The 25239-nt window shown below is 36.9% G+C and overlaps 1 protein-coding gene across 1 annotated transcript in view; it reads right to left on the reverse strand.

Moving 5' to 3' along the window:
• The window catches only part of ATP8A1 (ATPase phospholipid transporting 8A1), a 226498-nt gene that overhangs the window by 159581 nt on the left and 41678 nt on the right, over positions 1–25239 (reverse strand). The window contains exons 5-7 of the mRNA XM_052641830.1: positions 24404–24449; positions 9954–9994; positions 793–866 (exon numbers count right to left, since the gene is read on the reverse strand). Coding sequence (XP_052497790.1) covers positions 793–866; positions 9954–9994; positions 24404–24449 — 161 coding nt within the window. The remainder of the gene's footprint in view (positions 1–792; positions 867–9953; positions 9995–24403; positions 24450–25239) is intronic.

Raw genomic sequence — 25239 nt, forward strand, 5'->3', positions numbered from 1 at the left:
TGTTATGAAAAGGCAGCAAGAAGTCTCAGATAAGGAATCATGCTAGATAATTATTATTTCAGCAAATTATGATGACACTCAAAACACAGACTACCGAAAGGCAAAGCAGGCTTTTAGATTAGTAAGTGGAAAGATGAAACAAGATGCTTATCACAATACAGACACTAGTAGACAGCTGAAGTTGATCAGAGTAACGTGCACTTTGTCACGAGTTACAAGTGGGATAAATACTGATCCCAAAGCATGCAGTATCAACTGTACAACATCCAGCTTTGTGCAGGGGGTCCTCTGTAAGCCCTATAAGCCCAAATTATAGCCACAACTGCGATGGGATTCTAATGAACTTGTAGAAAATCTCAAATACATGACAAATGTTTAAAATTATAAAAATTTCTCAGTAACAGTTTTTCATGTAAATCTTAACATTGTTCAGAACAGTATCCTGGAGAGGTACTAAATGAAGCCTTAGTATTTGGGCCAGTTGTTAAAATGAATATATAGTAATGATGCATAGGAGATTAAAATCTACCTTTAGTGGCATGCCTCATGGACTCCGACTCCTGTTGATAACAACAGGAGCTGAATTTGCCCACTGGAGGGATGAACATCATTCAACAATGTATTCATAAAAGGACTTTGAAACATCTGTGAAATATCCATCACCAAGAAGTATAAAATGTTTGTGTTTTCAAGGAAGAGAGACAAAGCTCAACCATCTTTGGGTGCAAGCTGCTTTCTGGTGAAGGGTGAGGATCCACGTACACACATCCTGTACAACTCAGCGGTTCTAACCTTGAGGACAGGCTGATGAGATCTGCTGGGAGATGCTCCCCATTGGTCACTTTCACTATCTCCCCTACTGCCACCTACAGGTCCCAGTTTAAAATAATTAAAACAAAAAAATGAGTAACAGAGGGGGGGAAAAAAACAAACAAATGGACAAAAGAGACAGAAAGTTTGAAATTATTATAGAAAATAATACATGTTAATAAAAATGTCTAATGCCAATTTTTTTCAAAACTTATTTGGATCAGGTCGAAAGGCACAAGAAAATGGAATATTTCAGAATCACTTATTTGCTTGTATGCCCAATTTTCAATTTTTAATACAGAAACTTTTGATTTCTAAAATTTTACTCATAAGCATATCTGAGCAAACTAAATAAAAACATGTTTTTATATAGAGAGCTACTTTATCTAATAGCTTTTCCTTTCTCCAATTCCTCACTCTCTTGCCATCTATTGTATATCCACTCCTATTCAAGAAGAAAAGAAATAATGGTGAAAACTACTTTTAGGCTTTTGAAAAACAAAGTATACTGTACTATCTCTCCCCCTACACACATACTAAAAAAATCTTCATTAAAATGTTCCGATTCCAAAACATTTTAAAGGTTAATTGCATAAACAGCTTAATATATGTAATGTAAACCTATAAAGGCATGGATCTGGGAAGTTATAATTGTAGACTTTTGAATTATTTACTAATAAAGTTTTGGTAATGAACAGTTTGGGAGAACAAGTCTTTGAATCTAGGAGAAATTTTTCAGAGAAGGTATGAAATTGATATGGCAAGAATCTGTCAGAATTTGGATTAATAGCTTGGTTTATTTTAATGTATTTTATACTTTGTGAACCCATGTATGTGTTTTTGTTATATGCTAAAATTTCAGTTTCTTCATTTCAAAATGAAAATCAATGAAACACAGGAACTTTCAACCATGTTCATACTTTAATTTCAAATTGCCTCTAAGAAGATGTACTAATAAAATTAGTACTAAATTAAAAATTTAGAAATTAGAATATTACAAGCTCTTGTTTTGCTTTTTGCTAAATGGTGCTCACTTGCTGATGAAAACCAGTATGTCCTTATTTTGATAGGGGACAGGGTAGTATAATGAGATGCTAGATTAGGAGTTAGGTATTCCAACCCTGACCCAGTCAGTGGATGAAGCGAAATGACTGAAAACAAGACAAAGTCAAAATTCATCTTTCTGTTAATGGTGGCCAAAGCTACCTACTTATTGAGGCTAATGTAGGTTCACAAGAGCCAAGTAATGCAAAAACAGTTTGAGGAAAAAAAATTTAAAAAGCAATAAACCCCCCTAGAAAGGTGGTATTTTGTTACTAGGTAGAAATATTTAATAGCACAAGCTTTATACTTTACTTTGATTCCATTCAATAACAAACAGCAGTGAATCAGATAATCTTTTTAAAAGTAATCATCTGAAGGAAGTTAATCATAGTAGATGTATATTAAGATACAGAAACCATTTTGATCTACCAATATTGATAGCCACCAATAAATGCTTTTAGTGCTGAGGAAAAAAACCCTGTAAAAATGTCCTCAAGTTAAAGAAACACAAGCATATAGCTTATTAGGAGTTTGGATTGGATAGAGACAGATGAAAAATATTTTAAAAACTTTCAACTTAGAATTAAATATAAATTCGAGATAGCACAGTCAATTATCTTCATATTTCTGAGCATATAAAAATGAAAATTGTACTTAATGTTTCAGCACATGATGGTTTCTATGATGTTATGTCTCTATAATAAGTTTAATCAGGAAAATATCAGAAGTTTCCTGAAGTGCTGGAATGCTTCACTATCCTTTTGAACTTTGTTGTATGACACTCAGATGGTCCATCATTCATTACATCTATCAAACTTTTGCTTAGTGCCACCAAGTGTGTATCATTCTGCTGGTTAGCCATTCTTAAAAGACTATCAGCTTAAACTGAGAGCAGAATCTGGGAATATTAAGAGTCTGATCACTTAATCCATCTTCCTCACTTTGAAAGATGTGAAGTCAAGGTTTGAGACAGTAAGTTTCTGGTTCAAAATCACCACGCCAAGATAAGAACCCTGGGATTTGTTTTCTAAGCAAAGCTCGCTAGGACTGACAAGGACAGTACGTGTACTGTTGACTCATTCTCCAGGGACTGTTACCAGCCTCCTTCAGTTTTAGAAACTTGCCCTGATAAAGCTAGAAGCAAAGGGAACTAAAAGCATACAGGGTGATTTTAAAAGCTATTAATTTTAATCTTTCTGGAAAACAAAACAAAACACACCAATAGGTATGTGGCACCAAAAGCTCCCAGATATAAAATACAAAAAAAAAAAAAAAATTACTATAGTTACTTCAACTACCTGTAGACTTCTATAAATATCTTGAAAACTCTTATTGCTCAATTAAGTTTTCCTAATTTGTCATAAATTCAATCAGTTTAAATAATGACCTGATTAAACAGATTTTGAAAAAAGGACACTGTCCGTATTTATATGTGGATTTTACAAATAAAACTGTCCAAGGAAATGATGATAAACAACCTCTAAAATAGTAAAAACATTTTTCTTAATTTATATTAGGACTAGCTTTACAGTTTTTAAGCCTAAAGCCATTTGAAAGTCACATTCTTTAAAGGGTAACAGTGCAATATGACCAATTTATGACTATCTTAAATACGAGCAAAACAAAAATTATCTAAACTCAGTAAGAAAGAACTTAAAAGAAAGAAAAAAGTGCTTTAATTTTTGTTGGAAGAGTATAATATTTCAAAAGACATGATGACAAAAAAGAAATCATTTATCCATTTTCTTGTACCAATGCACCATAAAGATCAAGAAACTTTGGAGGGATACATGGATGCATCATAAAGGAATTTATCATGAACAAAGATTGCAAGATAAATCAACAGTACCCAATCCATGTATTATATAAAATAAGTGATAGGAAATCTTACAAGAGTTAGTAGTCTATACAAACAGACCTGAACACATTCAGAGGGAGAGTAGACTCTTAACTGTAATTATAATTTCTGAATTTTAAAGCATAGTACCTATCACTTATTCTATATGGCAAACATGAAAGAGTCTTTTAAGTCCAATCAATCTTTTTAATGTTTAGTTCAAAATCATTAGAGAGGCTTAAAATTCTTCGTTTATTCCTTATTTCCTTGGAGAAATCACAAGGTCAATGCAGGGTAGAGAAACCATCCTCTACAGTGTTTGAGCATCAGTAGGTATCTCTACCTTGATGAGAGAAGTACAGTGTCAGCAGGTATATACTCTTTCCCTTTTATTATAACTATATCTCCAACATTTACCTGAAAGAAAACTGGGAATTGGTTAATTATCTGCATTGAAAATAGTTACAAATACACAACCCATTTGTATTTAAGCAGAGAATACAGTAAAAAATGCTTATTGGCAAATAAGAACCACTTATCTTCACAAAATGGCATAAAATTATCTAGAAGTGAGGCCAAGGATGGCACAATCCTTTAAATAGAAAAAACAAATACGGAATCTGTATTGTACCACTTAAGTAACATAGCTTAATAAAAATAAATTTCATCCACTCTGGTCACTTAATTGACATCTCATCTTCTCATGATTCTCTCCCTATGACATAAAAATAAAAAGGAGGAATTTTCCAAATGAAATCATTACCCTGTTTAAGGGAATCTCAATATAACTGGAAAAACTATGTATGTATATATCACTACTCCTCAGATGATCTTAGTTAAAACTCACAATTTAGAGAGGGGAAAAAAAGAGTTTTAGATTTTCAGTTATTTCCCAGGATCATACAGGAAGAGCTTAGACTCAAACCCACATTGAGCCGTCTGCAAAGTCTGATTTTGCATAAGCAAATATAATGAAATGATCACTGCATTTTATATTAAAAAAGAAAAACCATTTTAAGTCTCTTTCTTATTTTACTACCTGTTAGCATTAGTGTGAGCACCATCCGAAGACAAGTTAAAGATTTACTGTGTCCAGAAACTTAGAAGTAATTTAAAGGCTAGGTTTGTCACAGAGCTTTTGGCAAACAGAGTAACTCCAACTAAGCAGCAACTTGGTGTGCTGGCCAAGTTGAGCAAATTACACTGATAGCCATGAAATTAGACCTCACTCTTAGCAGCCAAGAAAACCTAAAAGTTTTACTATTTAATCAAGAGAAGAAAAGCCCTTTTTCTTGCTGGGGGCGGTGTTAAAGCCTTTTTGTTTTCTCCCCTCTCTGCTTTTCCTTGAATCCCAAAATAATACTTTTCTGCGCAGGCCAGGGGGAGGTGGCGGTGGAGGGGAGAAACTGATGTCCTCAGTGGGAATCACAATAAGAGACAGCCCACTGTGGTCTAGTATATACCGCTGGGGAGACAAGTTAGGGAAGGCTGGAGGAGACCTTCTCATCTATGGTAGGTATGCTGGTTATCCAGGTAGGGGAACTCTGAATACCTTGATTCCAAAGAGATTTGTTTCAAATGAAATCTGGACTATCTGAGATTGACAAACTGTCAGGGACCTTGGAATCAAGCATCCCCTTCCTTAAAAAAATGGGGAAACTGGGAAAATAAAAAATAGCATGCATAGGTATATACTGGCCCTTAAAGTAATGTGTTGTGACAGTACTCTGATAGCACTCACTAAAAGCAAGATAAACAGAACAAAGATCTCTGCAGCCAGAGCACCAGGAGAGAATTCTACACAGGTAACCATTTAACTGCTGCTTAATTATCTCCTGTGTGTTAACATTTGCTCTTCAATCAAACTATATTCGTCATAAAGTCAGAATCACATTTGCCTATACTACAGTGTTAGGAATTTTTGTAAGTCTGTTAGACACTAACAAATTGCACTATTTTCCAAAATCTTCATTCATCGTAAGACCAATGAAAGGCTTATAGTTAGTAAACTGAAAACTAAAAGAAAGTATCAGCCTCTTACATGGTCTAACATGGCTACCCCAAAGGTTTAGGAAGACCCAGGGCTCAGTGAATGCTAAGGTCGTTTTCACTGCACTGCGAAGGGACTTACTCCTTCCTTCTGATGTCTAGGTTTTAGCTCATTTTCTCAAACACCTCTTTCCTAATGTGCCATTCATTTCTGTTTTCTGTCTGGTATGTGCATAGGAATAGACAGAACAGAAAGTCAAGATGCCAAAAATTCTTTGACCACATTGTTCTAGTGAAAGTTATCATGAGAAAGCAGTTTTAGTCTCCAAAATACTTGAGTTTAAAAAAATACTTAGGGCTTCTGGCCACTACCTTGAGCCTTCTCATGTGATTAACATTAGAGATTATAATTGAGGATTATGAAAAAGGTTATCAGACTATAATAGACTAACTGAAGATCTGATATGTTCAATTGCAGTCTCCAGCATATTTATATTTTTACTAAGGAAATTTCTGAAGATATGAATTCTTAATCCAAAGAACTACATTTCATGGTGGAAACTTCAGGCATTAAAGCAGCTGTACAGAGTGATTTTGCAGGGGCATATGGCCCACTACTTCATGGTTTTCCTTAAAGCCTGAAAAATATGTTGATTCTAAGATTCTTCACTTAATTTTTCTGCCTGCTACTATTTCAAAAACATGTGAACAGTCTCAACTGCATCTTAAACCTTAAGAACTGATCTCTGTGGTTAAGAGTAAAGAAGACAGCTGTTGACTTTCAAGAGTGGGGATGCAACACCTTTTTCAGGGCTTTGTGACTGTAATATTTTCTTAGAAAACCAGATACTGGCAATTTAACCTTGTGCAACAAAGAAAAGGTTTCCAAACAAAAACTGGAGGGATAAACTGCGAGTGTTTGAGAGCTGAAATCTGCCCATCTATGAATGACAGGGTGGACACTGTGCAAATTTGTAGGTCCTCTGAGAAACATTAAAAAGCAACCGCAGCAGCCACACACTCAGAAAGGCCAAGAAAGAAAGAACCCTGAACTTAAAGCCCATTTGCACTAAAGTTTATCATATTACGCTGGCAAATGGATTAGACTCTTGGTTTTGCTTTATTGATTTTATTTTTAATTGCACAAAATATCACATAAGCTAAAGAAAAGACTTGCCTTCCAATCTGGCTAACACAACAGCCAGCCTGTTTTCACACCAGTTCACTTAGTGTTCAATAAATCATTTCTACATCACCAGCATCTTGGTGTACACCATCCTATTCCTTTCGCCTCTGATTATTCTATGACACAGTGACTCTATTGTAAGCCTACTGCTTAGCAGATATATTCAATAAGTATTTGCTGAGTGATGCTATAAAATTTTTGTGTGTTGACACAATATTTGAAATTACAGCTTTTACTTGTCACAAAATATACCAGAGTATAGAATGCCATAATTTATTTATAAAATGCTTTCACTATTTTTGGTTATCCATATATTGTTAACTTTTTGCTATTATAAATAATGTTAAATGATAACATTTTCTTGGGATAAATTCCCAGAAATCTTTTTTCCCCCCTTTTTTTGTGGTTGTCAATATGAAGACCTAAATTGCTAAATCTACAATATTATGTGAATAAAAGACTTCATAAAAATTCTGAAATATAAAAATTTCTCCTTGATAGCAAATAAGACCTCAATATTGTTTAGATTTGCAACTTGTATTATTAGGTTGAATATTATACTGAGTCTGGTTGCTTATTATATATTTCTTGTTAGTTTTTGCCAACTTTTATTTCCTATCTAGATAACAACAATTTCAATCTTTTGTTATATTTGGTGCAAATATTTCCATAATTTCTCGGTTTATTTGCGTGTTGCATACTAGATTCAAATTTTATGTAATCAAATTCCATAAATCCTTCAGATGATGATCTTGTTCTTCTCCAAATATTAAGATTTTTCATTCTATTTCTATGTTTTACAAAAACAATATTTTAAGATTTTCTTCTAGTCAGTCGAAATTTATTTTAGCCTAGGCTATGACTTGGACATAAATTGTACTATTCTTGAAACTGCTAATCTGTGGTCCTGACATGATTTATTAAATAATCCTTTTATAGGTGATTTTCCCCCTTTTTTATTAAATAGGCTTTAGTTCAAGGCATTCTTTTTTTTTGGTTTTATGCTATTCATCAAAGTATATATGTGCAACAGATCCACACTATTTTAATAACTTTTCATTTTATTTATATTTAATCCTCACACACTGTTAATTTTCCAAAACAGTTTTCTATTTTCTCAACTGTTTGTTTTTGAAGTTACAATGAATAATTTAGTAAACTCCTGAGTAAAAGGAATGATAATTTCCCTGAGGTTATGATATATCATTACTTTTGAAGAAGTGGGGCTTTGTTTTTCTAGGAATATGACACATTTGCCTATTTATGTGAAACTTTAACATTTAAAGTTTCAAGGTTTTCTTTACAGTGGTCATATATATATTTCAAGCTTATTTGTAAGTATCCCACATGCCACTAGGAATGAGATCTCTTTTTTCACTGTATTTTTCTAAATTGTTATTGCTGAAAAAAGTCATGTCAATTTCTGAATATTTATCTTGAATTCATTACTGAGCCAACTTTTATTAACTCTAGTTAACTAAGTGTCTACTTCCAGTTATTAAGTAATATCAGTTCATTCTGGCTGGATAACTTTTTGCAACATGTTAAATTCTACCCCTCTGTTTCTCAAAGTGGGATATCCAGGGAAGGTGTGGCATTGAACTCCAAGACAACTGAGAATGCTATTAATCATGGGCTGGTAAGTTAATTTTCGGTCTGTGAAAAATTGGAAAAGTTAAAATAATCTACTCAGTCTTGGAATAATGACTGCCCAATAGGAGAATAAAACATTAAAATGAATTAAAATTAACTTTAGGGTGAGGTAGTGGATGGTTATCTCCTGACTTTACAACTAGTTTATTTTCTAAGCAAGCACTTGAGGTAAGAAGAAATTGTTATCAATTTCTTTGGATATGCATTTATGTTAATTACCCTGACAATCCTAGTAAATGAAATATATTTATAATAAAAATCAATTTATCGTACTTGACTACATTCTACTTGGCTTCTCTCTAGTGTTTAAATCCATAAGTACTATACAAGAGCATAAAGGAAACTTCTTTTGAAACAGTAAATTGAGCTGTTTTTTCTATCTTGTGCCTCTGAAAAAGAGGTAACTGATACAGAAATAAGGAAAAAACAAAGTATTTTCCTCTTTGTTACTTTCATGTCAAAAGCCAAAGACAGGGAGACTTTTCAAATATTCAGAAAAGGAGATGTCAATCTTTATTCCGGCCACTGATTTACAATCAAAATGCAATTAGTTCAGAGGGATTCCTGTTACCTGGGAGGATGCAAGGTGACTGTGAATGTCACAGGGCAGAATCAAGGGCATGGCCTTTAACTGGGAAATGCTGGAGTGCAAATAAACTGAGTGTGGTTACACATCTGTTGTCCTAGCAATATCAGAAAACAAGGTCCCTGGGTGGAGTGGCCTTGCTCCAAAAAGTCTCTTACAAAGTTAGGAAGGTTATTCACTTGTGGATGACTGAAGGTTAAATGGTCTTTCAGAACTAAAGGAGAACTAACAATCATAGCTTACCTTTTGAAACTGGGGTGTGAAAAGCATATGAACATTTGGATAACACTTGCTAAATTGTGACTCAACTCATTAACTGTCGTGTTAGAGGTCCTATGAGCAAATTAATTTCTTGATGTTATGGAACTGATTTTTAGCTAGTTAAAAGATGATATTTAGTTAGTAAGACTTAGAAAAAAAGTGAATTAGCAATGTGTAAATGTGATTAGCCACAATAAATGAATTTGAAGTAAGATATACAAATGTGAACTATCAGAATCTAATTTTTGTTTTACTTGGACAGTAGATGATTAAAGCAAAAAAATTACAACACAAAACAGTCCATGGTTAAATGAAATCTATGAAAACAGTACTCAAAATATACTATGAAAGAAACAAAAAAGTTCTAAATGTAACTTTAAGATAATAGTCTTTCTAATATATTGCAGAATTATTAAATGGAAATGACTAACTGAAGAAGATTCCATGTATGTATACATTACTTACTAAACAGCTTTCACATCACTGGAATCCTTGACATTTGGTTATACCATACATAAAAATTACATCTACTAGAGTACACCTCTATGCATGTCTCCTCCTGTAACAAAATAAAAACCAATGCATACCTTTTCCCAGTGCACAATTTCCCAAGCACCATTTCTCAAAACTGGAAAGAGAAAAGGTGATAGTTTTAAGAACATTTTTATTACTCATCAAAAGCCTACCTCTGATGAAATGATCATTTTTAAATGAATAGTTTCAAATAAATGAACTGGTAACAATTTTTTACAGGTTTAAAAACTAATTGTGACAGCAAAGACACATAAAATTATACAAAGAAACAACCAATGTACCTTTTATATCTCACAGTAAAATATTACTAACAAGGTAATCTTTCGCCAAGGGCTCTCTTTAGCACACAGAAGAATTACAGGGCTTGGCTGGAGAAGAAAGCCACAAAAATGCTTGAAAAAGGGAGTGACAAGCTTAAAACATTTCAGAAGCCAGAATAGTAGCAATGCTAAAAAAAAAAAAGATTTACAAGCATAGAGGAATGGATTTCAAACTAGGTAGTAAAAATTTAATACATAAACCAGTAGATTAAAAAAAAATCCGTACTTTTAGCTTTAAAATAATGGAAAATAGCAAATATTTGTATATTTGGTTTACTGAGAAGAAACAAAAGAGGGCTACAATTAAATTATGATTGAGGGATTGAAATTTCTCAGAGTTTTATTACTGGTTTGCAACAGTCAATTTACTCGGTTTACTTTTCTTTTATTCCTACAATGCATCTGTGGCATAATACTGAATATACCCATAGATACTAACAGATAAAACAGAAAAGAGAATGAAGTGAAGCAGATAGCACAGCATGGAGTTAAGAGTAAGTCAAGGTCAGTCAACAAATTATCCTTACAGTAAATTCCATGAGGGCAAAGCTAACATTTGCTTTGTTTAATACAATATTCTCTGGAAGCAGTACAGTCCTAGTGCTAAGTAGCTGCTGGGTAAATATTTGCAAGATGAATAACTTAAAGGCATGAAAACATTAGATTCAGTTTCTTTTGATGTTAGAAGCGATGAAGGCTGAACCTTCTTAAGTAAATCACAATGATAATCTCTAAAATGTGCAATAGCAAACCTAACATCAACTACATACTCACAGGTCTGAAAACCAGTGCTATAATATAAAATATTCTAATCTAAATATAATCTTTTAGTATTTCAAAATGTCCTGAACCCAGGGACTATGTCTTACTCGTTTATTTATCTCTAGCACTTCGCATCATTCCTGGCACGTAAGACACTCCAGTGTGAAACAGATGAGTAAGTGCAAGGAGGAGTATCTTACAGTGAATTTTGGTGAATCAACTTCATTAATTTAAATAATTCCAAGATGAAGAGCTAACACTAAAGAATTTCCAGTAACTATATGAATAAGTTTCAGTGTCTACAGTCGGGGGTGAAGGATCTGAGCCCCAGCATCTAAAACTGATCCCTATACCCTAATACACAAGACTCTAAGGCCTGCAGAGTTCACCCACACTGGTGGCGCTAGTGGTAAAGAACCCTTCTGCCAATGGAGAGACATAAGGGACACAGGTTTGATCCCTGGGTCAGGTAGATGTCCTGGAGGCAGGAATGGAAACCCACTCCAGTATTCTTGCCTGGAGAATCCCACGGACAGAAAAGACTGGCGGGCTACAGTTCACAGGGTTGCAAAGAGTTGGACACGACTCAAGTGACTTAGTACAATTCCACCAGTAAAACTGCCCCTAGGGTACAAGGGGTTCAGAGCACAATGCTTAAGAGTAAAAAAGTCCTGGGTTTAGATGCCATCTCCATCAGTGTCAAGCAATATCTTCCGCAAAATCAGTTGTTACAAAGAATAAACAAATGAGAGCATTTTGCCCTTAATCACAGTGGCAATATTACAATATTAAGTACTCAACAAGGAGCGCTGGGAAAGTGCTGTTCAAATGTATATAACTGAATGATGGGGCTAAAATCTGCATAGATTTAAATTAGAAAAAAAAAATCCTGTTCAATAGTACTATTGTCATTTATTTTCTTCTAACCCTATCTCAAATAAGTAAACATTCTCCCACTGCAATACCCCACTGTTTAAAAACCAGCATCCAGCATTTTTAAAATTAAGAGGTTTGACATGAAAATGAAGACTTCAGGCTCATCTAGAAGCCTGGTCAATCCCTTCACTGTGACCTGTGCCTGGGACAGCAGGGGTCACCACTTTCGATGAGGCTCACGACTCTATCACCATGCTTGTGGTTTCCCACTGCTGGACATACAGCCTACTTCCCTTATTTAGGAGACCTGCCAGGCTCACACACATGAGGTTTTTCTATCCTTCACTGAGGTAAAACTTACAACCAGCTATATAGACCTTACGTGTTCTGATCAATGAGTTTTAAAAAACTGTAAACATCTATGAACCCACTACTTAGAACAAGATATAGAACTCCAGAAAGACTCCTTGTACGCCTTTACCATCCACCCATCCTCCCATCCCCAGAGGCAAATATTAATTATTCACCATAAGCTAGTTTTGCATGTCACATGCAAAGAATTACACAATATTTTTGTACTGAAGTTTCAAACAATGTATCTGAGATTCTGTTAAAAAAAAGTTTATTTCCACCATTAAATTGACATGGTACTATGGGGGACTGATTTTTGGATTCTGTATTTATGCCACTGATCAATTTACACATTTTTCATACCAGTATCTACCATGCCTTGATCACTGTAACTCTATAGTAAGTCCTGAATTTAGGTAGTCTTCCCACATTGTTCTTTTCCAATATTGTTTGGCTATTTTGAGTTCTTTGCATTTCCATGTAAATTTTAAAACTGAATTGTCAATTCTGAAAAAAACAAAAACTCTAAACCCACTTAAGACTTTGATTTAGGGCTCAAGCGTTTCAATCCATGGGAAGCCCGGACAAGCTATACCTTTCTATTAACTTGTCTTCATAAATTTTATCCAATATGTTTTTGTAGTTTACAGTGCATGGATCTTTTATTAGATTTACTTCTTGATATTGGATGACTTTTTTCCTTATACTGTAAGTTGTCTTTTTTTTTACTACATTTTCCAATTAGTCATTGGTGGTATACAGAAATGCATTAAACTTTCATACAATGACCCTGTCACCATTAATTTTGTTAATTTCACTTATTAGTTCTGGTAGGATTTTTTTCTGTTTGTTCCATAGCAATACTTTCTAAGAAAATTAATTTCAGTTTGTTAACAATGCTGTATTATTTTTGGCAGTTTTATTATCCTCATATGCCTCATTGTTCATCTTATTTTTAAACTTCTGCTCTTATGCAAAAAAAAAAAACAAGAAAGAATTTCTTCCCCTAGACTCTAAGATCTGGGACTCAAGAACGTTCTCTTTCCGTTCACTGCTGTATTCCCAATGTTTCCATGCAGCAACACAAAGGTGCTCAGTCAATACTCACTGGATGGAAAGTGGATGCACTGATGTTCTTACGTGTTTGGGGCCACATAAAGCCATAGTAGTAGATTTACTAAAGATACAACCCTGCTCCCTAGTAGATTTCCTGTTAAAAATATACACACAATGTTTAAAAAACAGCTGCAAAGGAAAACACTTTGGCATCTCCTTAGAGCTATCATGAGATACAGAAATTTCATACCTAAGTGTATATCCAAGAGAACTGAAAACATATTCATACAAGAACTTGTGCACAACTGTTTACCATATCACTGTTCATAATTAGAAAGTAGAAACAACTGAAATCCCATACACCAATGAATGGTTAAACAAGAGGGGTCTATCCACACAATGGAAGATTAGTCAGTCATATAAAAGGAATGGAGTGTTGATACACGTGACAACTGGATGACTCCTGAAGATAAGCCAGACACAAAAGGCTACCTATTGTATGGTCCCCTTTATGTGAAATGCCCAGAGAAGAGAAATCCATAGAGACAGACAGTAGATTAGTGGTTGTCAGGGGCTCATAGAAGAGGGCAGTGGGGACTGACTGTTTATAAGTCTGGGGTTTCTTTTTGAGGTGATGGGAATACTCTGGAATCAGATAGTGGTGATGGATGCTGTGAATATATTAAACACACTGAACTGTACACTTGAAAATAATAAGTTTTACAGTATATGAATTATAACTCAATAACAAACAGCTACATAAAATGATGCCAATGAACTATTTAAACATTTGCTTAAAATAACCTTCTCAGCTTCAGAAGTTCCTAAAATGATTCCAACGCGAGCAGCTGTAAACGGTTAGGCAACCAGTAGATGCACTAATGTTCCTGTGTGTTTGGGAAAGGAACGTCCTCTGATGTCAGCTTTGCGCCACCCCTCAGCTCTGTAACTTAACTAACCCTCCTTGAAGTGCTGCCACTTGGAAGAGGTTTGTCAGCTCACGTCCCGAAATAGCTCTGAACCACTCCACTGGGTTCCCCTTACAGGCTGGAAGAGTCACAACAGGCTCGCCAGACTCAGCAGACCATGTCAGCGAGTCTGCTCCATCAGGGAGGTTAGAAGCGTGGCCACTTTCATGGAAACCTGGAAAACCATGTGAATCTGCTTCAGTTCTCCATCCTCCCCAAATACTCATCCCCTTCAACCTTGCTTGGATGGTTTCTCCACGTACATTTGAACCCATCTACCTCCTCGACCCTTCTACCTGACCCTTCTGCAGCACCTTCCCTCTATAAACCAGCCAGTTCTATCATCTCATAGGGAATGCCCGCCTCTACCAGAACAGTACATCCGCCTACCCTCTTCCTTCCTCCTCTCCATCCAAATGGTTCCTCTCTATTCATCACTGGAGACACACTGGAAAATATGTCTTACTACAAAAACTGACACACCTGAGAAACTTTTAAATACAAATTCAGGTGGTAATGTTTTCTACCAAATCACAGAATCAATGTATTACTATCCAAGCCAACTGGAGTTATATAAAATGAAAAGTTGAACTTCTCTCCTCATCTCATGCCACTTTCTCAAGGTAAAGAACGCTAACTGATGCATCCTCAAGTACTTTCCTCTAGACAAGCATAGCCATATGCATGTTTATTTTCTTTCTTTTCAGAAAATGTATTTCTCTGCAACCTGGTTTTCCACTTAACATATACTTTCAGAACAAAGCACGGAGACAGTCTATTTTTTGAAAAATAATCCCTTGTATCTTTGCATCTGTTACAAATGGATTGATAATTTGAACAGACTCACAAGACTCCACAGGGTGCATTCAAGAAAAGTTTTAATCGAACTATAGGATGTGGTACAGCTGGAAAAAGAATGGTAGCTTAAAAGCCCAGGCAAACATCAGGAGCCTAAGATACTTCTAGGCACAGGGTTTTTTCTCATTCACTGAGGACATGGATTTAAGCTCCATGATATGTAGGATAAATCTTAACTTCAGGGAAGCCTGGGAAGATGTTTCTAGGGGATCTTCTATACCCCCTGGTGGCTCAGAGGTTAAAGCATCTGCCTGCAATGTGGGAGACCTGGGTTTGATCCCTGGGTCCGAAGATCCCCTGGAGAAGGAAATGGCAACCCACTCCAGTATTCTTACCTGGAGAATCCCATGGACGGAGGAGCCTGCTGGGCTACAGTCCACAGGGTCGCAAAGAGTCAGACACGACTGAGCGACTTCATTTCACTTCATCAATTAGACAAGTCAGATTATGTTACAGGTTAAACCAGGTAAGTTACAACTCAGTTAAGCTACCACTCTATATACATCCTTAAACCCAGCAGAGAAGCAAGTTTTGGGTACCCCAGGGAATTTCAAACCCTGCAAAGCACCTTATAATTCACCAATTAGCCCATCTTGTCCATCTCTTGGCCAAGTTTCAGCATCACAATTCCAGGTATCCCTGAGATGAGCAGAGAGCTATTTCAGCCCAGCTGTGAAACAACTCTTTTACATAACAACTATATCATAGTGTATTCAACTATCCTCCTCTCAATGGAAACTCTGACTTTTGCTTTTTCTGCCACCTCAAACAACACTGAAATATCTTTACATGATTGTATCCTATGGGATTCCCAAAGGAGCACTACTGGCTCTAGGGTATTTATGTTTGTACTTTTTTATCAGATACAACCAGATTCATTCCTACTGCAATCTATACCATCATTAGCAATATATAAAGTTCCACTGACAATAAACTTAGACAAGCACAAATTGTTATCAGTCATTTGAATTTTGTCAATCTGATGAGCATTTGGTATTTATTCTGAAAGTTACAGTGGACTGGATTAATACAATTGTAAATTACCTTAATGTCCTACACTGACTTAGAATTCTAACTAGGTAGAGAAACACATCTTTGGGTGTAGTACAGAACCTGGGTACTCAACAACTGGTCCAGAGACCTATATCATCAGCATCATCTGGAGGCTTTTTAGACCCTGGGATGTTTCTACCCTTTCTATATTTTACCCCCAATTTCATTTGTTCTTGCATACAAAACTGGAATACAGAAATAAAGGCTGGATGCACAGTTTCTTCAAACTTGAGGCTAGACCCATTTTAGGATATAGAGAACAACACAGAATTCTGGTGAAGTTAAAAATCACAGCTCACAATATAGCAAAGGTTTCTGTACAATTTAAGGCTTGAATACTGGCTGAGTATAAAAGTCAGTCACAATTCATTACTGTCTTTACTTCTGAACTGGTTCCTAAAATCCAACCACAGAACAATGAAAATAAACCATATCACATGTATAGGCTGGTGACTGAAACAGCAGCCTAGTTATTTTTAATCACTGACCTCCTCTGACCCAGCTCTAGGCAGGTTTGGGGAAGCAAGAAGTGACGCTGGGTCCTTTGCTGAGCTTTCAGCTTTCCTGAGCCCAAAGTAAACTTACTTTATAACCCTAGAGACAGTGAGTCGTGGAGATGACCAGTGATGCCTGGTGAAGGTGACTGCGAACAAGCTAGGACAGAATTATGCCAATGGCCTGTCTCATGATGCTACAACAACTCATTCTTTTAAATGCAAACCTCTTCCACCTCTCAGTAGTTCCCCAAACACACCTGTTATAATTTCCACATGGGCTAATTAATTAGTCTGACAATATGCATGGCAGAGCTCAGATTTTAAACAAACACCTCAAATGTCACCTGATTTTACTGAGCAGGATGCTACTTAACAGCTTTTGTTGTAATGGGCTGTCTTTTCTGAAATGAAAACATTCTGTTACAGTCCCTTGGGCATTCTCTAATCAAAGGCTCTGGAGAAACTGTCCATCTTTCAGGACTTGATCAACATGTGCAGGTACAGGTGCCGGCTCACCTAACTGGTAAGAGAAGCCATTACCGCAGCCATCTAACTGGTCTACCACAAGGACTGTTGGAGAAAGAGTCACTGGGGTATCATGGGGTGCCTGCTATTCCTGGGCAATCAAGCCACTTCTTGAAGCAGGTAACAAAAGGCAAGTTATCCAAGGGGACAATGGGCACTACCACTGTCACAGAAAATAGAGGAACCACAGCAAAGGCAGCATGCTGCAACTCCTATTCGGGAGTTACCACTGAAGAGGAGCTTTAATGCACTGAGAAGGGTAAGAGTGCTTCTGAGCTGATGGTTTTGAACTGGGCAGAGAAGGAAAACCAACATACACAAATTAAAGCATCAATTCATTCACTGCGTAGACCCTTACTTACAAAGATGAGTTGAAGGCAAAAACCTCTCGTGGCACAACCTGGCAAATGCACAAAAGTCTCCTGCATAAACTTGCCCAGAAAGGTCAAAGGAAGCAACAACCTGCTTGGGGTGTATTGACACAAAGGACAAAGGGAACTTTTTGAGTTCTACTCTCATCCATATTCTTTTTAGAGAAACTAATTGATATGACTTTTATCAACTTGCTTATAGATAAGGCAAAAGCGGAAACAGTGGCAGATTTTATTTTCTTGGGCTCCAAAATCACGGCAGAGGGTGACAGCAGCCATTAAACTAAAAGACACTTGCTCCTTGGAAGAAAACCTATGAGAAACCTAGACGGCATATTAAAAAGCAAAGACATCACTTTGCCGACAAAGTCTGTATAATCAAAGCTATGGTTTTTCCAGTAGTCATGAACGGATGTGAGAGCTAGACCATGAAGAAGGCTGAGAGCCAAAGAACTGATGCTTTGAACTGTGGTGCTGGAGAAGACTCTTGAGAGTCCCTTGGACAGTAAAGAGATCAAATCAGTCCATCCTAAAGTAAATCAACCCTGCATATTCATTGGAAGGACTGAAGCTGAAGCCAAAGCTCTAATACTTTGGCCACCTGATGTGGAGAACTGACTCACTGGAACCTCCTTTGCTCAAAATGTTTTCCCCGATCCTGCCTAGAGTTATGAATCATTTGCATTTTCCCTCACATAACTGAGAAATTCCTTGAAAGAAAAATCTCCCTTCACTGCTTTGCCAATCATTCATTCCACCCTTCCCTGTAGCCAGGCTTCGGTCCTCACGGACTCCCTGGTTACTCTCCAGTTTAGAACTAGAACTCCAGTTAAGAATTGTGACTTTTTTTTAACTCAAGCATATCTGACTTACAATACTGCATTAGTTTCAGGTATAGAGTACAGTGATTCAGTTTTTTTTTTTCAGATTATATTTCATTCTATGTTACTATAAGATATTGACTGTAATTCCCTGTGCTACACAGTAAATTCTTGTTGTTTACCTATCTTCGGACTGCTTAAATGCTCGTTTTAGTGGGTATCACTGTCCCAGTCCTCTATTAATTCAGCAGCACTTGGTGTCTGATGGTTTTCCCCTCTGGTGGCAAGTCCGGTTGGACCTATCCATTGTGTATTTCCCTTTGACTTCTCATCAACACCTCCTTATTCCTCTTCCCTAATTAATTAAAAGTCAGTCTCCTTTTGTGTCTCACACCACCCCTCCCCATACAGCTGTCTGTCACCTTCTTTGTTCAAAAGTATGACTGGGAACCTAGCCATCCCTTTCAGTAATTCTCTTTAAGTTCTTCACTCTGGTTTTCAAAAGCCTCCAAATTATGATTCTATCTTGTCTCCCCATTCCTGTCCCCACTGGTCCCTGTCATGTATCCTATGCTATAGTCTAAAGAGATTACATTCAGCCCTGCCCACTGCCATTTCCTTGGGTTCTGCATCTGAGACTCACCAAGTCATTTTGTATAAGGGACTTGAGCATTGGATATGGTATCATGGGGGTCCTGGAACCAATCCCCAATGGATACTGAAGGACAACTCTATTTGCTATTCCCAGAATATACCTCACGCCTCCCCATTTTCTCCTGGATCCCCCTGCAACCATCCCAACAGCTCTGCTTACTGAAAGGCCACTTGTCTTTATGAACCTTGCATGTGACATTTCTAAATCTCCACCTCTTTCATTTGGCTTTTATTAGTTTTTCTATCTTGTATTGTAATATCAGTGAGCATCTTACCTTCCCTACCAGATTCTAATTTCCTGTAGGGCAGGCACAAAGCCTGATTTCTTTCTGCATTTTCTGCACTGGGTCTTACACAAGGTAGATATTCAGTAAGACTTACTGAAGTGAAATAATAAATAGTCTAACCTGGAGTCACACCTGTTTTTTTCCTTTCACTTTATCTATGGCCCTCAATTTCCTCAGTGGGTTTTTTGTTTCTTGGTGTGCAACTTTTATTTCTGGGACAAATGAAAGCCAATCCAGGGCTGTACTTCTCCCCAAATAAATACATCCTTTTCAACCAGAGCTTCTGTTAAAAATATCTAACAAGTTCAATTTATAAAATCCTAAAATGTTTAAATTTTAATTTGAAGATATTAATAATCTTAGAGATATCTGAAAACATTCTTTGGAAAATAGTGCTCAGTTTTTAAGTCCACATCTTAAGCTCATGGAAACAATATCATCTGTGAACTATTTATAGGTAACTTATGTACACATGGCAGATTACAGGTCCAGACTTAGGGATGGATCAGACACGCAGATGCCTCCAGCGAGACAAAAAAGCTGCACACTGGCTTTTTGCAGAAGCCAGGAACATGGTGCTATTTTAAATCCCTTAGCACGAAGTTGAACTCAACCAGATGGATTTAGCCCTGGTAGTAGGTCACCACAGCTGTAACAACCTAAAACAAGTTCAACCCACACCAACTCAATGTCTTTTTCATAAAGGACTCTAAAGATGAAATAGCTTCTAGTAGGAGATAAGCAACTATGTGCTCTGCAGGGATGTAGCCTGCTAGGGGTTATCAGCTGCCACCTGCTCAACTCCACTTCTGAAGAGGCAGATGAGGCTCCAGGGAAGAATGCAGCAGCTGGAGATGAAATCTAATTTTTAGCTATGTGCCTAGTTAAAAAGAAATTGCTGTTGTCTTTTCTCCATTAAATTAAAATAAAGCAAAACTGCTTTATTAAAGATTTATTCTAATCCAATAGCTATTAATACCTACTAATAAAATGAGGTATGAAAACAAACAGTAGTAATGGTGACCCTCATTCAAAAGCAGTATCCAATCAGGTGACTGATAGGCTGACACCAGATGTCACAGGCCTCTCCCAGACATTCTCGCCTGCAGACTGTATGCACACCATCCTTCAGGGAAGATATCCAAACCTGGGATTTTAAAAAAGCAAATCTACTTCCTTAAGAGGCTTATTTCATTTTAATTATTTAGATCTCCATCCCTTCCCAGGCCTCTTTATTGTGATTTTATGTGAAACTGTCATTCCACTTGAAACACTGGCATGCCAGCTATAGTAGTTTCCCACAAAAAAATAAAAGCATATGCTTATAGTTTAAAAAGAGAACTGGCTCAACCACCAGAGCAAATTCTTATAGGGACTGGTTTCAATATATATATTATGATGATAATTACAAATGTATCATTTACAAATTTCTGCAGCACTAAATTTGGCCAAGAAAATCCAATTAAGGATGTACAATGAGAAACTGGCTCCCAAGTGTATGTAAACATGGAATAGGGTACATCAGGCACTGTGAGTTCAAATACTGAGGAAGAAATCAGAGAAAACAAAGCTAAGTGTAGATGTCAGGGAAACTGGGTAATCCCGAATACGGCAGTGCTCTGGGGCTTTGGGCAACGGAAGTGATAAGTGGAAACAGCACTGTGCTCACAGGAGACTGAGCAGAGTGAAATAATGGCATAACGACTTCAACAGACAAAGTAAAGAGACAGCAAGAACTTCCACCAGAGTAGTTTTTCATCAGTGCCTGCAAAACAGTCTGGGACACAGTATTTTGAAAATATGGCTTTCCACTTTGCTCACAGCCTAGATAATGAATTTTCAAGGAGGCTCCTTTCATTCCTAGTTTCTTCTTGCTTCCTTATCTGTACGAAGTATCTAAAGAGAGAGAGGTTCCTTTACTCACACAGAGCACCTTTTAAGGATGGGCCCCTGGGCTAGAGATGTGGGGACACAAAGATGAAGAAGACCTGCCCTCTGCAGAATCTAGAATTTAATCCCTGCTTGAGTTCATTCACTGGTGAAAATGAGGCATCAGATAAGTATCAGTCCACAGTTAAATGGCTAAAAATGCTGTAAATGAAATCATGGATTTGTGTTTCTGAAGTCACTAGGGAATGACAGAGGGAAATTGTCACCTCTGTTGCCTCAATGCAAACTAAGGGGAGAAAATATTGATTTTGCTAAGAATACATAAAGATTAATATTTGGATCTGAGGGAAAGATGTCCTCTTATACATTACATGGTAGTGGTAACACCGAGAAAATGAAATTAAATACTTCAAATGTCTGTCAAAAATTATCTGTAAAAAATAACTCCCTTCCCACTCCTACATCCATTCCTGCCTTTCAACTCAGGAAGGCAAATCGAATTTCAGTCTGGCCTAATAACAGATGGCTTTCATATAAAGTAATTTGAGTCCTTTGACAGCAAGTGGTATCCTACTCAAATGTTTCTGTTAACTCTGATCAATTTCAAAATCAAAGATGACCACTTTTCAAACTGGGCAAAGAAAAAAAAAATGGAGACAATTCTCTTAGAAAATATTCAAGTCAAATTAAAGACCATAATTTCTTGGATATGGGCTTTCCAAGTATTCTGCTGACTTACAATGGTTTTTATATGTAAGCCCTGAGTACATGCTAAGTCGCTTCAGCCGTGTCTGACTCTTTGCAACCCTATGGACTGTAGCCTGCCAGGCTCCTCTGTCCATTCTCCAGGCAAGAATACTGGAGTGGGTTGCCAGGCCCTACTCCAAGGGAATCTTCTTAAACCAGGGATCAAACCCACGTCTCTTATGTCTTCTGCATTGCAGGCGGTTTCTTTACCACTAGCACCACCTGGGAAGCCCATATGTAAGCCTTAATATTTTCTTTTTGACACGAAGGGGCTACTACAGAAGCCTTTCCTCTCACTTTTAACCTACAGAGTTAATCCTATTAATCCAGAATGAATAGGTGAACCAAGAATATTAACTAAGACAGAATATTTTTCCTGATTAGTAAGCAAAAGGGAATTTTTTTGGTAGTAGGCAAGTACCTGGAAAATCAGAGAACTGATCAGTACAGGGTGTGGTAGCCTAAAGCAGCAGCTATGATAGCTACTCTCCAACTGTACAATGTTGAATTCTTGGGCCAAGGCTTGAAAATAATTAACGGAGATTATGACCCCTCTGCCATAGGATACATTATGCACTGGAAAAAACAGTTAAATATTTCTGGTTTAAAAGCTGTTGCTGAACTTTCTGAGTAACATGACAACAAATGCAAAAACTGCACATTGCAAAAAATACCCATACCTGAAACATTTGAGCTTTTTCCCCTTTTCAATATCTATGGCTGTCCTTCTCTGACTAAACTCCTCGAGTAGCTTAATCCTCAGGCTTCTAACAGCCCCCTGTTGAATGACATTCTGCTCTCCAACTTTAATCTGCATATTTATCTTTTCTCTTCTTGGCTTGTAAACTTTCTCCAGCTACTCAGCATACATAAGAAAAGTTGGAATCCCCTGGCTTTGCACTCAAGGCCCTGTAAATTTAACCTACTTTTCTCACTATGTTGGCCACCTGATGAGAAGATCCAACTCACTGGAAAAGACCCTGGTGGTTAGAAAGACTGAAGGGAAGAGAAGAAGGGGATGGCAGAGGATGACGTGGTCAGACAGCATCACCAACCCAATGGATGTGAATTTGAGCAAACTCCAGGAGATAGTGGAGAACGGGGGAGCCTAGCACGCTATAGTCCGTGGGGTCACAAAGAATCCGACAGGATTTAATGACTGAAGAACAACAACAACCTTTCTGATCATGTCTTTGCTTCCCTTTGCTATGAATGGTCTTTCTCCATCTGGCACTCCAGCAGTGGTTCCACAAAGCAACCCAACAGCTGTCTTCATCTCTGTTCAGAAAACCTCTCTTCTTCCTTCCTCACTCAGCACAACAGGCAATGCCCTTCCCAAGTGCCTCTGTTTATCCAAACTTTTCCCCAAATTCAAGATCTAGCTCAAGTTACCCCATAATTCTCTCTCCTGCTTTTGAATCTGTAAAGCATTTGACACAGAAATCATTATTTGTTACAAAAATCTAGGGATCACGTAATGCGAACCCTTCATTTTCCACACCAGACAATTTTTCACCTTTACAGAGTTCCCATCTTATAGTTTTTAATGTGTCCAATAATAAGTATAATCTCAATAAATGTTTAACTTCTTAGGTAATGCTTTAATAAATGTACCATCTTCGAATGCATCAACTATAAGCAGATAATTCCTTTGGTAGGTGGTGAGAAGAGAAATGAGGCATTTTGACAGAAATCTACAAAAAATCACAGCTGTATAAAAATACTGTTTTTAATTACCAGCTAATTTTGGCAGACATGGCTGATCCTCACCACAACAGGGAACTTCAGAGAGAGATGATATTCTCAGATGGGGAAAGCTCAGGGATGGGGTAAGATGTCTGTTTCATACGTCCCTGGGTATTTTTTTTTTTTTTAATTGAAAGCAACAGTGATCTATTTGCTTGTGTTAAAGGTCATCTGGGTTTCAACTCCATCAAAATGAGACCCACAGTACAGAGCCACATCAGTATGCCATGTGCTTCCCAGAAGCTGGCTTGGTTCTACTTATTTCTGAAGCATTTATCACCTGCAAGTACAGGATAACTCAAAGTGCTTCCAACATGCCTTTTGGCCAAGTAACATCACACCTGACTATTTTCTATAAATCTTCTCTAAAGTAACATCTATAGATCTCATACACACACACACACACACATACACACACACACACACACACACATTTTGTAGCATTTAACACCAATAAAACAACTGCAGATTTTATGGACAGGACTTATGAGTACATTGCTATGAGGCACTTAAATGTATTAAAAACTTTACTTTTCAAAAATATTACATTACCCCTGTAAATCACTCTAAGGTGAATTTAAATGTCAAGCTAATAAACACTACAAAGCAAAACTTAAGAGATAACAGTGTTCTCAGTTGAATTATATTTAATTGAAGTGATTGCTAGGTATCACCATTAGTGTTTTTGACAGATACGAGAAACAAAATGTAAAATTCCTACCTTGCGTCTGCTTCTTGTTCACCGCATTATCAGCTTTATGTCGTTTCTAAAGTTTAAAACCAAAAACAAAAACTGTGAAAAAGTGGATGAGATTAACAAAACAAGATAGCACCTGTAACAAAAGTCAGATCTTTTCCCTTTAAACTTACGTTTCTCAAGGCTTTTATCCTTTCACACCCATATCAATTTTATAAGTAAGCCCAGAGTACGGTGATGGGAACAATCAGAGTATGTGGGGATTTGAAAATGGAAAGTGTAATCCATAGTATCCTTATTCCCTTTCTAGGAGTACAGGTGTGTGACCTCAACAAGACCTTACATTATTGCACAAGCAAGATTAAAATTTTAATGTATTAGAAAAGACAGAGCTAAAAGACTGATTCAGACTTTTGCTTAAATAACTGACTTAAAAGGAAGACTGCCCAAGAGAATTATCTGTAATAACTACCATTGAACAATGATACCAAAATATTTTCAGTTTCTTATGAAATTCATTATCTAATTAGGCTGAGCACATCTTCTATAATTTAATGATGTGCCAATGTCTGTCAACAACGAGAACCAACACATCTACCATTGGCACAACACTGCCTCTACCCACTGGTCCCAACAGCCCCTCCCCCACCTTCAGAAGTCACTGAATCTCCTTTTCTTTCCTCCCAAAGCACAAAAAAATTGAGCATTAAACGAGTGAGTTAGTCTACATCTAGGTGGGTGAATCTGAAGAGCCACTGAAGGCAAGACTGTATAGCAGTAAGAGAAAAGGAAGGTCAGAGGAAAGGTGAGAATCTGAGTGGTCAGGGAGGCTAACTTCTCTACAGTTCAACAAGAGTTTT

This window comes from Budorcas taxicolor, chromosome 6, assembly GCF_023091745.1.
Source record: "Budorcas taxicolor isolate Tak-1 chromosome 6, Takin1.1, whole genome shotgun sequence".
Taxonomy (NCBI): Eukaryota; Metazoa; Chordata; class Mammalia; order Artiodactyla; family Bovidae; genus Budorcas; species Budorcas taxicolor.